The 13,009-nt window shown below is 34.0% G+C and overlaps 1 protein-coding gene across 1 annotated transcript in view; it reads left to right on the forward strand.

The window, feature by feature from the left end:
- LOC129804240 (phosphatidylinositol 4-kinase beta) overlaps nt 1-10,488 on the forward strand; it is a 29,504-nt gene extending 19,016 nt beyond the window's left edge. Inside the window, exons 4-9 of the mRNA XM_055851372.1 lie at nt 3,181-4,393; nt 4,460-4,578; nt 5,165-5,302; nt 8,666-8,940; nt 9,021-9,274; nt 9,355-10,488. Of these exons, the coding sequence (XP_055707347.1) occupies nt 3,181-4,393; nt 4,460-4,578; nt 5,165-5,302; nt 8,666-8,940; nt 9,021-9,274; nt 9,355-9,542 (2,187 nt within the window). The 3' untranslated portion in view covers nt 9,543-10,488. The remainder of the gene's footprint in view (nt 1-3,180; nt 4,394-4,459; nt 4,579-5,164; nt 5,303-8,665; nt 8,941-9,020; nt 9,275-9,354) is intronic.
- The last annotated feature ends 2,521 nt before the right edge of the window (nt 10,489-13,009 follow it).

Raw genomic sequence — 13,009 nt, forward strand, 5'->3', positions numbered from 1 at the left:
ACGGAATTAAAGAATATTCGAGGATATTTGAGGAATATCCGGATTCAAGAGAGATAGGAATACGGTTTCTTTTGGGAAAATGTTCTTATCTGAAAATGAATATCTAAAAATATTTATTTAAAGCTTAGGTTATACATCGACTTTGTCCCGAATTTCATTAAGGTCGGTTAAACCGTTTTCGAGTAATAAATTCTCAAAGTTGCGAATTTTCAGAAGGATATCGTTAATTTCCCAAGGACTGACAGTCCTTTTTGACTTTGATCTTGGTAAAGGTTAAGTCATACACCAAAAGCTACAAAATGGGCCTAGTTCCATCTCTGGCGAAGGGTTGGACCAGCTTCCATACATTTCTGCCCATTGTTCTTTATAGGAATACAATAATTTCGATCTTAAAGTACTAGACTTTTAGCTAGAATTAATTAAATATAAATTTGTAATAATTTAATTACAATATTTAAAATAATTTGTAAAATTTCGAGTTTCTGGTAGAAAGGTGTAATCGTTAGCATCATGATTGACTCCCTTGCGTTATCTAAATGAATAAGATTACTATATCCCTTGTGGTATGCTTCTCTGGGCCAATAGTTTAAAGAAAACAACAACAAAAAATTGAAATAGTACAATGTGGTAAAAATACATCATCTCTAAGTATTGCCTGAAAAATTTATGGAGAAAAAGCTCCTCAGAGACGCATCACATAGATGGACAAGAAATATGATGGACAAGTCGGAAGAATAAGAATTATTAACTTTTTGAACATCCCTGAAAAAATTAAAGAGATCGAATTTCCCAATAAATACCAAACCTAGAATGAAAATAATTCAAAAACAGTACGCAGCTGAAGTTAGCCGAAATCCACCTGAAAAAAGGTTTGTGTCTTGGCTGACCCGAAATGCTATAAACCAACAAATGGTTTGTGTCTCGGCTAGCAAAAAAGGCGCATGACCAAACAATGGTGGATGCCTTGGCTAATGAATAGGCCTTTCCGTTATTTTTTTCATGCTAAAGAAATCCAATCACAAAGAAACTAAATTTAACGATCAATGATTTTTTTATTATTTCCTTGTTAATTTTCTTTTGATTCATTCTCTTTTTCATTTTATTTGTTTGGCAATCACTTTATCTGTAATCACAGCGACACCCGAAAAATTTCGGGCGTTGATCTCAGCGACTCACCCGAAAAAAATATTTCAACTGAAAGAATACTCTAATAAATTTGTACTAAATAAATAAATAATGTAATAAATAAAATTACATTAGAATTAATTGTTTTGATTAAAAACATAATTTTCATATTTAATACAAGTGCGTTTTCATGTTTATTTTTTGAAATTATTAGTTCATCGCTGATCCCAGCGACACCCGAAAAATTTCGGGCGCTGATCTCAGCGACAGACCCGAAAAAATTCATTTCCACTGAAAAAAATATTTCAATGCATTATCCACAAGGAATTACGTTAAAATTAATTTTTTTATTAAAAATATTATTTCATAGTTAATTTATTTCGGCAAAAAACAAATGAGCAGTAAAAAGTTCTAAATGGGCAGTAAAAAATTAAAAATGAGCAGTAAAATATCTAATTATGAACAGTAAAAACCTTAAATCTTTACAAAAATGGACCTAATTTATATATTTAACATTTAAAATAGTTCCATATAAAGTGTAAAGCCCTTTATTTTCCCTTTGCCAAAATTTGGACGATAATATCACTGTTTCAAATTTTATTGTTACTGATCAATTTTAACTTTTTACTGCTCATTTATTCAATGCCATTTATTTCCAATCCAAGTGCGTTTGCATTTTTATTTGATGAAAAATCACTTTGTCGCTGATCCCAACGACACGACACCCGAGAAATTTTGGGTTGGTAATCTCAGCGACACACCCAAAAAAATCAATTCCAATGAAAAAAATATTCTATACAATTTTCAGAAAGGAAATTATCTTGGATTTTTTTTGTTGAAAATATCACTTCTCAATCAATTTCTTTGAAGTTTAAGTGCGTTTTTACTTTTATGTTGTTTCCACCCGAAAAAGATTTGAATATTTTTAACGGCCCACCCGAAAAAATTATTCATTTTCAAGAGAGATAATTCTAACGCATCATTCAACACAAAATTGTAATTATAATTAAATTCTGTGTATTAAAAATACCATTTTTCTGAATTTTCTTTCATTAAAGTGCTTTTTAATTCTTAATTTTTGACAAGCCACTTTGTCGTTGATCACAAGGAGTGTCAAAGTTATGAGGAAAAAAATTAATCGCACCCCCGTTTTTTTCTCAGTGTAATGACGGTTTTTCTAGGTCAAAGGTTAAAAAGACACTAGAAAGCGCATTTATCAAGTGAATGGGGTCATGTTTGGGATCTTTGGAAAGGTCTTGAAATTTCATATAAAACTGAACCGGTTCCAATCGGTAATGAACAGATTCATAACCGATAACTAATTTTTATACGAAAATCAATTCTATTATTTTTAAAACTATTTTGCGGGATCTTTTGAGAGATTTACGAATCGGTTCAAATCGGTTGAGAAGCGATGCATGATAAATGACGCGAAAGTACTTTTGCGGTATAGCATCTAAGTCACGACTTCGAGCATTTCGCAAAGCCTGGGACGCTTTGCCACCCCTTTTTTTCTGTGAGCCTAAATTAAATTTATTTTATATCTTATTCTTCTGCTCAAAAATTTAGTAGTATTACTATTTCAATATTTTAAATTTTCTCTTTTGTATAATGTTAAAACACTTAACCAGACAATAATTGAGAAGATGACGCATTAGAATTGATATTTATCCCACTAATTTACTTTCATGGTGTAATTTATTTGTCTCTCAATTTGCAAAATTTAGCAAAATGTTTCAAAAAATTTTTCTGCGAAATCCATTTTATTATACACATCATCAAGAATATATGGTGAGAAAAAAAGAGAGATGAAAGTTGATGACATGCAATTTATTAAGTAATTTTTGTCCATTTTCTCTGGCATTCACTGAGAGTTCTCCTATATATGAACGAAAAAAAAAGCCAATATTATTAGTTGGGTGAAAAAAAAATTATTGAGATAGTTTTGTTAGAAAGTTTGTGCGTGTATTTTATTGTACATATTGCACAAGTTTATGAAGAACAAACTAATATGTTCTACTTTTTGGTTTTGTTGTGTTTTTTTTCACGCTTCAGGTTGACCTGTACATTCCACAATTGATCTTGATGTACATTCAAATAGACGAACTGGCTGAAGTTCTCGATCCCTATTTGGTGTATCGATGTCGCAAGAGTGCAGATTTCTCCATTAAGTGTTCATGGCTTCTTGAGGCGTACAATTACAATGTTGATGCGGTTAGTGGGGCCAATTCAGCCAAGTTGTCACAGTTGTTTCTGCTGAAGGAGTTGTATCCGAAGAAGGAACGAAGGCAGAAGAAGTTTGATATGCAGGAGGTGGTTTATGATGAGGAAGTGCTGTCGCCAACGAAGAAGACACATCATAGGTCACAATCTGATGCCACGGGACTGATTCAGGAGAGTCGAAAGCGACCACCATTGACTCTGGCCAATTTTTCTCTGTCCCATCTGTCCTTGGGGGATCTGTCCACGGGCAGAGCCTTTGACAATGGTTGCATTTGCTTTGAGAGTGTCCGGGGTACAGTGAATAATTTGCGTGGGCACAAGACACTGTGTGTCTGTGGTGCACCAAAACTTTTGGCACAGCGTGAATTTATGAAGACACTCATTGAGATTGGGCGTCAGCTGACGAGTTTGCCCACAAAAAGTGAAAAAACCACCCAATTGAGAATGTCTCTCAATTCAGTGAATAAGAATCTTCCAGCACGCGTTTGGCTTCCATTGCACACGGAGATTCCGCATCATGTGGTAAGAATCACTGAAGACAAGACTGCTGTGCTCAATTCCAAAGACAAAACACCGTACATCATTTATGTGGAGGTGGTGGAAGTTGATGATATCTACACATGTCCAGTGATACCAAAGATGATGCCAACATTGCGCCATACCAGAAGTGTTGAACACTTGGAATCTGCCGGAAATCATGTGGTTACAGAGGTAACAGTCAGTGCAACGAATCCCAAACTCCAAATTCCCCCGAGAATCAGGGCAGTCCATCAGCTATCTCTGTCCAATTCCTCTGATACTGGGGTAAGTCAAGGGGAGAAAATTTCCGAATCCACAGTTTCCTCATCCACAGATGCTCCGGATTCGGGTCTAGTGGCAACAGCCACAGATCTGGGGAGCATTGAGAAGATTGAAATTACGGAGGATGATGTATGGTCGCAGGAAGATGATGAAATTACAGCGCAGTATTTGAATATGCACAAACTCAGTGAGAGGGATACGTTGTCGCAAATGTCTCTCGAATCGTGTGATTCCAGGGAACAGAGTGAGTTTCCTGCATTTTAAGTTCTGTCTAGGAAAATATCCTGACTCCTGACCATTTTTTCTGTAGGTGTTCCAGCTCTGTTCAATATTGGGGACGTCCGGACGCGACATTGTGCCAATTTGAACAATGAAAATGCCAAACCTTTCAGCAATGATCCAGAAGATCCTTCAGCTGCAGCTCTAAAGGTACAATTCACATTTGAAAACTAAATTAACCCTTTAACGACGAGACACTTTTTACGGACTGAAAATCAACAATAAAAATTAAACTGGGAAACATAATCAATGATAAGTTTTACATCTAACCTTGGAAAGTCCAACAGAGTCTGATTCGGTGTATTTTGTGCTTCTGTGGACGATAGGGACAAAAAAAGCCCAAAAATTTAAGTAATTTTTCTGACAATTCCAATGAATAATATTTTTCACTTTAATGAAAAATATTACATATGAGTATTGTAGTTTTTATTGCCAAAAGGGTTTTGCTTAAAAAAAAAATGGAAGTAAAAAAAATAAATAAAATCAATTATGAATTTGAGAATTTAAAAATTCGCCATATTTGAGCTTAAATATTTACTATATAGAAAATAGCTACAGACTTGCAAAAAATATTCTATATTCCTTCAACCTTCTACTTTACAATTATGTACAGACATAAGAAAAAAATAACTTTGGATAGTCAGGAAAAACTATTTTCTTTATGGGACACCGGTGTTCCAATCGTCCTTAAAGGGTTAATTGCAGATATTGTTTAATCTTTTAATAAACATTTTAGGAACCATGGCACGAAAAGGAGAAACTCATCAGAGAAACCTCTCCTTATGGCCATCTCTCCAACTGGCGCCTCCTGTCAGCGATAGTCAAGTGTGGCGATGATCTTCGGCAGGAATTGATGGCAACACAATTGCTGCAGGTATGTAACAAAAATAATATCAATAAAATATTAAAAGCTCTAGTATAAAAACATATTGAACATAAATTTTTCCCATAAACATTAAACGGTGAACTATTCCAAATTTTGGACAGCTTGCAATATCGGACACTTTTATTATTTCTCAAAATTCCATAAATTTTTAGTATTTGCAATTTCTAAAGGCTGTAATTAAAGAAATGAAAGATCGTCAGCTGTTTGGATAAGAGAGATACTGTAGAAAAATCTTTGAAAAAGGTCCTCAAAGGCAATGGATTTCGAAAAAGTTAGTGTCCGATATTCCACACAATTTTTTATTCAATTTTAAACGTATTAAAAATGATTTGAGAGAAAACTAATATGTTAAATTACTCTCTAGAGGGTTCCAAATAATACTCCACCAAAAGAAATAGCAAAGAATTTGATTTGTCTCAAAAGGTATTATATTTAATCCTTTATGGTGTCAACTAGACAGTTACTAGAAGCAATTTTCAAAGGTGACACTAGAAGCAATTTTCGTCAAAAATTGCCTTTTTTTAAATCTGACGTTTCTGCCTACAACGATAGGGGAAATTTTTTTTAAAGACATTTTTTAAAGAAATTTCTACTAGTGTGTAGAGACCATTAAGGACAATAGGGACACCGGTGTCCCAATTTTTTCCTACCCCCTTCAAAAGTTAAGTTTTTCTCGAAGAAGTCAGAAAAAGTGATTTTTCCTGACGTTGGAAAAAAATAGACAGATTTCTACTTAAAAATTATATTATTATAATTTTTATAAATTTTCGTCTGTTTTTGCCTCTATTTTTTTCAATTTTGTTTTTTCTTTTGAGCATTACGCACTGATTTTTATCTACCCAAAGATTTAACAATTCTTTCAATTCATTTATCAATATTTTCAAATTCTGCGTTTATTCTGATCTTGCTTTGTAATATTTTCTGACTATTCATTACTTTTTTTATCAAATATGAGTGAAAAAATTCCAGAGGGGTCATGTGTTACAAAAAACGAATACACATTTTCCTTTACAAATAAATAACACTATTTTTGCGAAATTCACAAAGAAAACAAATGTTCATACATCAGTACTAAGACATTCAACATCTCACAGTGAAAAGACCTAAAATAAACCTAAAAAATAAAATCTTGAATGCTTCAAAATGTACAAAATTCTTTAACTCTTTCGCGTCACACTTTATTCAGCAGATGAATTCATGTAAAATTGAGTTTTTCCTAATGCTTTATGATCAAATATAATAGTTCAGAGAGGAAAAAAAAATTCCATTGCGTGAAAACTCGGAAAAACTCCGGGTCATATATGACCCTATTGTCCTCAAGGGAAGTGTACATACCATTTTCAAAATCTATATTACGGGCTTTCTGAGAGTTTTTTTGCTTGAAGTTGTTAATTTGGCCAAAACCATGGCAAACTGGATTGTCTTGATGAACACTGTACTCCTGGTGTTCAAGGAATCTTCCTGGTAATCCCTTGAACAGTCACTGTCACAATATTTTGAGTGGTATTTGGCAAAAATAAACTTATCCACATATTTATTCACACACAATACAATTGCACAATATGAGGCGCTTGCAGAATACTCTAAAATATTGCAAACTATGATATAATTCATCAGATATAAGATGAAATGTCCAGGAGCAAGATGTCCCACCTGCATTTCACAAAGAAAAACAATGTCCCAACTACATTTCGCTATGGGTTTGGGACGAAAACACTGTTACTCTTGCCGACAATAGGGTCATATATGACCCGGAAAATTCTACACGCTTTTCTGGAAAAGTGAGAGTAGTTTATTATATCAAAATATGCAATTATAATATTTGAATATTCTATTTTGTGTTTCTAAAGAACTTTTTGCTGAAAAAAATAAATTAATATAAAAAATTTTGAAAAAGAAAAGTCCTTCTACAAATTTCGGAATTAGTGTTTTTTGATCTCAAATATTTTCTTTTCCTGAATATCTGGAATCTTGAGAAAATTAGCCAAGAATCTTACATCCTTCTATTATGATGTCGTGCACAAACCGATAGAATTCAATTAATGTAAACAGTCAAAAAAAAATGTTTTTTCCCCGGGTCATATATGACCCTAATGACGCGAAAGAGTTAAATTGAAACCCCTCTCAAGGTTTTCTCAGTGTTAGTCCTGCCCTCGAGCGGTGGATAAGGGAAACCAACTGATTTATTAATAGAGCTTTCGGAACGTCATTTTCTGTGTTTGTGCATAGGTTTTCTGATTAATTAATAAATAAGCCTAATAAATCAGCTGTTACTGTGCATACCAGCCAATATCATGTTTGGGTTCGTTGGAAATATCTTGGAATTTCTGACAAATTTAAGCGAATTTCAATCGGTTATGAACCGGTAATGAACTGGTTATTATTAATCGTATCGGGATATTATGTTATATTGTTGGTGATCCCGTATTGAAAAAATCTGCTAAGCCCGTTGGTTAGTAGACCACTCAGGAGAGCTTTCCCCGCAATGTGGATGCTTTGTCAGTGCTCCCAGAGTTGTTAGGCAGAGATGGTGTATTATATTACGTTTTATCACCGTGAAAATGTCTTTCCTGACCCAATGATGTTGTCTATTGCGCCACTGAGATTTCCAACCGGTTGATAACCGATAACTAATTTTTATTCGAAATCCAATTATATTGCTCCTGAGGTGTATTTTCCTTTTGGACAATGCAATGTATTGAGTGATTTATAAAAATCGATTCAAATCGGTTATGAGCCGGTAATGTACCGGTTTTACGAACCGATAAGTAATTTTTGTCTGAAAATTAATTTTATTACTATTAAAATTATTTTGTGGTGTCTTTTGAGAAACTTATGGATCGGTTTAGATTAGGTAAATGGTAAATTATGCGAAATTGCTTTTCAGATGCAGCATCTTAGTTATGAGTTCAAGCAATTTGCAAAGCTTGGGACGTTTTGTCACCTCTTTAAAAAAAAAAAAAAAACAAATGAAGTTTATAAGCTATCCGAAATGCTTAAAATCATTAAAATCGATTTAAAAGGATTTATACCGATTTTATAAGTAAAGTCTAAAGCGAGATTTAAATAGATGAAATATCATTAGGAGGAGATGGGGCTACATTGAGCTCGATCTACATTAAACACGATATTTTTTCGCATATTTATAAGTGAAGTTGAACCCTAGCTATAATTTAATTTAGAACCACGATTGTTTTATGTTTTGTAAATATTATATATGATTTAAATCTGGAGGATATCTATTCTAAACTTTAGGGGATTTGAAATGATTATGTTTGAATTTTCTAATCAAATATAAAAGTCATAGGGTAAAATCATTTGAATATGAAATATTTGTTGTATCTCTTGAAGATGTTCAAGCTGATATGGCAGGAAGAGCAGGTGGATCTATGGGTTCGTCCGTACAAAATAGTTTGTCTCTCCAATGACTCAGGGCTGATTGAGCCAATTCCCAATACTGTGTCTCTCCATCAAATAAAAAAGAATTCCAACAAGAGCCTCCGAGACTATTTTATCGATGAACACGGAGATCCCGATGAATTGAGATTCAAACGGGCACAGCGCAATTTTATGCAGAGCTGTGCTGCTTACTGTTTAATTTCCTATCTACTCCAAGTTAAAGATCGGTGAGTTAGAGGATGCTTAGCCGGAGGGTATGGGAATTTTTGAGAATGTTGAGAATTGTTTTTTTTTCATCCTTTTGCAGACACAATGGCAATATTTTACTTCATTCAGATGGTCATCTTATTCATATTGATTTTGGATTTATCTTGAGCATTTCACCCAAGAATTTGGGCTTTGAACAGTCACCCTTCAAGTTGACGCTGGAATTTGTGGATGTTATGGGTGGGGCTTCTTCGACACTGTGGCAGGAATTCAAGCATTTGCTTCTCAAGGGACTTTTGGCTGCTCGAAAGCATCAAGATCGAATCATTAATATTGTTGAGATTATGAGAAGTTGTAAGGATTTTTTTTTATCTCAGTTAATTTGATTGAATATCCAGGGATAGGTTCTAAATGCCATTGGATTTTTTTTGCAGGCTCTCAGCTTCCCTGCTTCAAGAATGGATGTTCGGGAACTGTACGCAATTTGCGAAATCGTTTTCACATGAGTCTCACTGAGCAGGAATTGGACCGAAAGGTTGATCAACTAATTCAGGATTCACTGAATTCTCTGTCCACCAAACTCTACGATGGGTATCAGTATCTGACTAATGGGATTTTGTGAGAGCGATTTTACATGAAGATTTAAAAAAAGGTAAATGCAAGAAAAAAAATCTTTCACAATACTAAATCGATTTAGGATTAGTCTATAAATTCTCTCTTTAAAACAAAAAAAAAACTTACTATTAACACTACTTTGAACAAGTGCATGTGGGAACGTGCGTAGGAGTAAAACTTTTACTACATTATTCGTAAGAAAGTAAAAAAAAAAACGTAAATGTGTATTTGGGATGATTTTTTGGGGAGGAGTGATGAAAAAAAAACTATTATAAATATTACGTCCATTTTTTCTATATAAAATGATAAAATTGATCTTACAAAAATCATAAATAGAAATTTATTGGATAAATGAGAGCATTTTTTTCGGGAGAAAAATACACATAATGCAAGAAAAAAAACTGATGAAATCCACTAAAGATATTATACAATTAAATGTGACCACAAGTAATATATTATTATTGAAAAAAAAGAAAAACAAAGTCGGTAAAAAAGTAAATTTTAGATATTAAGTGCTGATAATCAAATCACACAATTTACTGATAGAACTAATTGATTAGTTGTAAAATCTGTATATTCGTTATAAAATGGAACACAGTTGCGGGAAATGCAAAACAAAAAAAAACGTTTAAGGCTAAACGGCAAAAAAATGCAATGATTAGAGAAAAAAAATGCACTGATTGAAGGCGTGAGATAAGATCACGCTGAAAGTGAATTGAAAATAAATCATTATTTATTACTTATTCTACGAAGATTAAAAAAAAAAGTTCTCTTTTTTATATAACAGATATAATTAATAGAAATTTGTATGATGTACCTCCTTATATACCTAAAAAAAAAACAAAACATTAACATTATTAAAAAAAAATAGAGGCAGTAAAAGTCACTCTATATCCCGTACTGATGGAGAGAAAGTTCATAAATAAATCATTATGAAAATTAAGTAAAAAAAACTATAAAATCGCATGGAAAATTCATCATACTTATTATATATTTGTGTGTAAACTTAAGAGATCAAGTGTTTTCGTTTATTTTTCATTTTCTTTTCTAAAGATGAAAAAAATTGATTGAACAATTCAATGAAATGCGATACGTTTACTTTACTGTAACTTTTATTAATCTTATTTCTTGCAGGAAGGTAATATTAGAGCTCTGAAGGTCTCTACATATTGGGAGAAATTTTCGTCAAAAAATGCTTTTTTCTGTCAAAAAATCTATTTTGACAAGAATTGCTCCCAATAATGTATTGAGGGCTTTATTCCACACAAAAAAAGAAAGGTCAGTCATATAAGACCTATAAGACTGATCCTTTCAGGAGGCAATTTCTATTCCAGTCTTAAATTTTCTCCAGGGGCCTAGCTTTTATTATTTTGTCAAAAAATTAGGTTATGTTAATTATAACCTCAAATATCTAAGACAATGTGGCTGAAGCCCATTCCGGCTGGGTAACAATTATAAAAATCTTCCAGAAGCCACGGAGAACCGGAGAACCTGGAAAGTTAACTTATGTTTGCAGAGCGTACGGTCTATTAGACAAATGTTAACCCAGTTGACGGTCGAATTCACCTATCTAAATCCCTTATTTCCTAGGTATGTTCAACCCGGGATAATGGCCATAGTTATGGCATTGATCTTCACTCCAAATACTGAAGAAATTGCAGGGGCTTCTTTACTACAATATGCGAATTTTTTTTTTAAAGTTAGAATAGAATTGAGCCTTGTCATAATGTAATTTAGCTTCTCAACTAGTTTATGAAGCTTAATTACATCATGATGACCGAGCTTCATTTAAAAATAGGAGAAAAGCCTAATTTCAAAGCTGCTTTTATTAAAAGGTACCCCATTTGCTCCTATTGGTAGTGGCTCTCCTTCATGTGCAGCATAAGCAACTGAAATTTTTGTAGGGGAAAGTGCCCATGCTTGATACCATTGGAAGCTTCGTAATGACTAAATTTTCTATAAGCTGAAGTTAAAGTGGGAAATTTGGTCTAATTTTTTGTTCTTCAATTTGACTTTATTTTGCAAGACTGTACAAGATGAAGGATATAGCGGAACGGGAGAAATTAAGAAAACATAGCAGGGCATTACAATACAATTGTCCAGCAAAGCCACACTCCGTGGGGATCGAGTGGAGTGTTTCTAATGTGGAAGCCTCAACTTCGTAGATGAATATTATGAAAGGTGAAAGTGTTCAGTCCGAGACATTCCCCATTTGATGTATGAGTGGAGTTGTGAAATTGGATCCTATACTACAAGATAGCTATATCCAGATTATGCTGATGGATGTGGATAATCCCGAAGCCAAGCATTTTCGCGATATGATTCGAATTTACAACACCGATTGAGTTTTGCGTTGTGTTCATTTAAATGATAGAACATCTCATCCAAATACGCCAAGTCCACAAAGGCGACCTGTTTTCTAGATGTATGGAGTGACTTAATATCGAATTTCCTATCTGTCTGTGCCAATAAGGCAATGATCTCCCTGTACTTGGTCAGCTATATTACTTGGATCCGGTTTCGGCCTATAAATTCGTCGGTTGCATTGACCGTTGTCGTACCTAAATTTCTTTTGTATTTACATTTGGTGCAACTTAACGAGCACAGTTAGTTAAAGAAGGCAGCGTCTTCAGCATATTCTTGCTGAAAACGCCGCCTTATTTAACTAACTGTGCTCGCTGGGAAGCTACGTTATAGATACAGACGTCGCCTCTTGCATGAAATCGTAACACAAAAGAAATGCAGATACGACAACGGTCGATGCAACCGACGAATTATCACGTGAATTCACGTTATGAGGGACAATTGGATGAAGGTATAGTATGAGAGCTGGACAGGGGAATAAGAGAAACCAATTCATGTGTTCGGGAGTATCAACGACTACATAAGATTGAGGAACAAAGGAGATTAGCTGTCATTGCAGAAGCGGATCCTGAGCCAGAGAGCCCAGATGGCCAGATGTTTCTTTTACATCGTACACGGCAAACACATTGAGCTGAAACCACTGGTAGGGGAAAGTGCCCATGCTTGATACCATTTGAAGCTTCGTAATGACTAAATTTTTCCTATGCTTCTCAATAAACGTGACTCCGCAATAGATTTTAAAGACTGGCAACTTTCCCATAATTTTTCAAATATGGTTGCGATGAGTCACATATATTAGATGAGATCATATATTCTGTCAGTAGAAGAGGTAAAAAGTTTGGAGTGGTATATCTCAGCTCCTGATGAACATAATTGGATGAGTGAACTATTGTTGGAAAGCTTGGTTCATTAGCTTTCAGAATCTGGTATACGTAGTCTGCTATGAGTAAATCATGGTCATCCAGAACCATTTATGTCGAAGAAGACACTTTTTGCAACGTCTTTTTTGACCATTCACTGCTGGGACCAGGAGTGACCCATAATTCTCGCACTTGGATTGTTCGTTAGAGGAACTCAAAGGGTATAATTTGTGGAAGAAACTTTTTTTTT

This window comes from Phlebotomus papatasi, chromosome 2 (genome assembly GCF_024763615.1).
Source record: "Phlebotomus papatasi isolate M1 chromosome 2, Ppap_2.1, whole genome shotgun sequence".
NCBI classification, from domain to species: Eukaryota; Metazoa; Arthropoda; class Insecta; order Diptera; family Psychodidae; genus Phlebotomus; species Phlebotomus papatasi.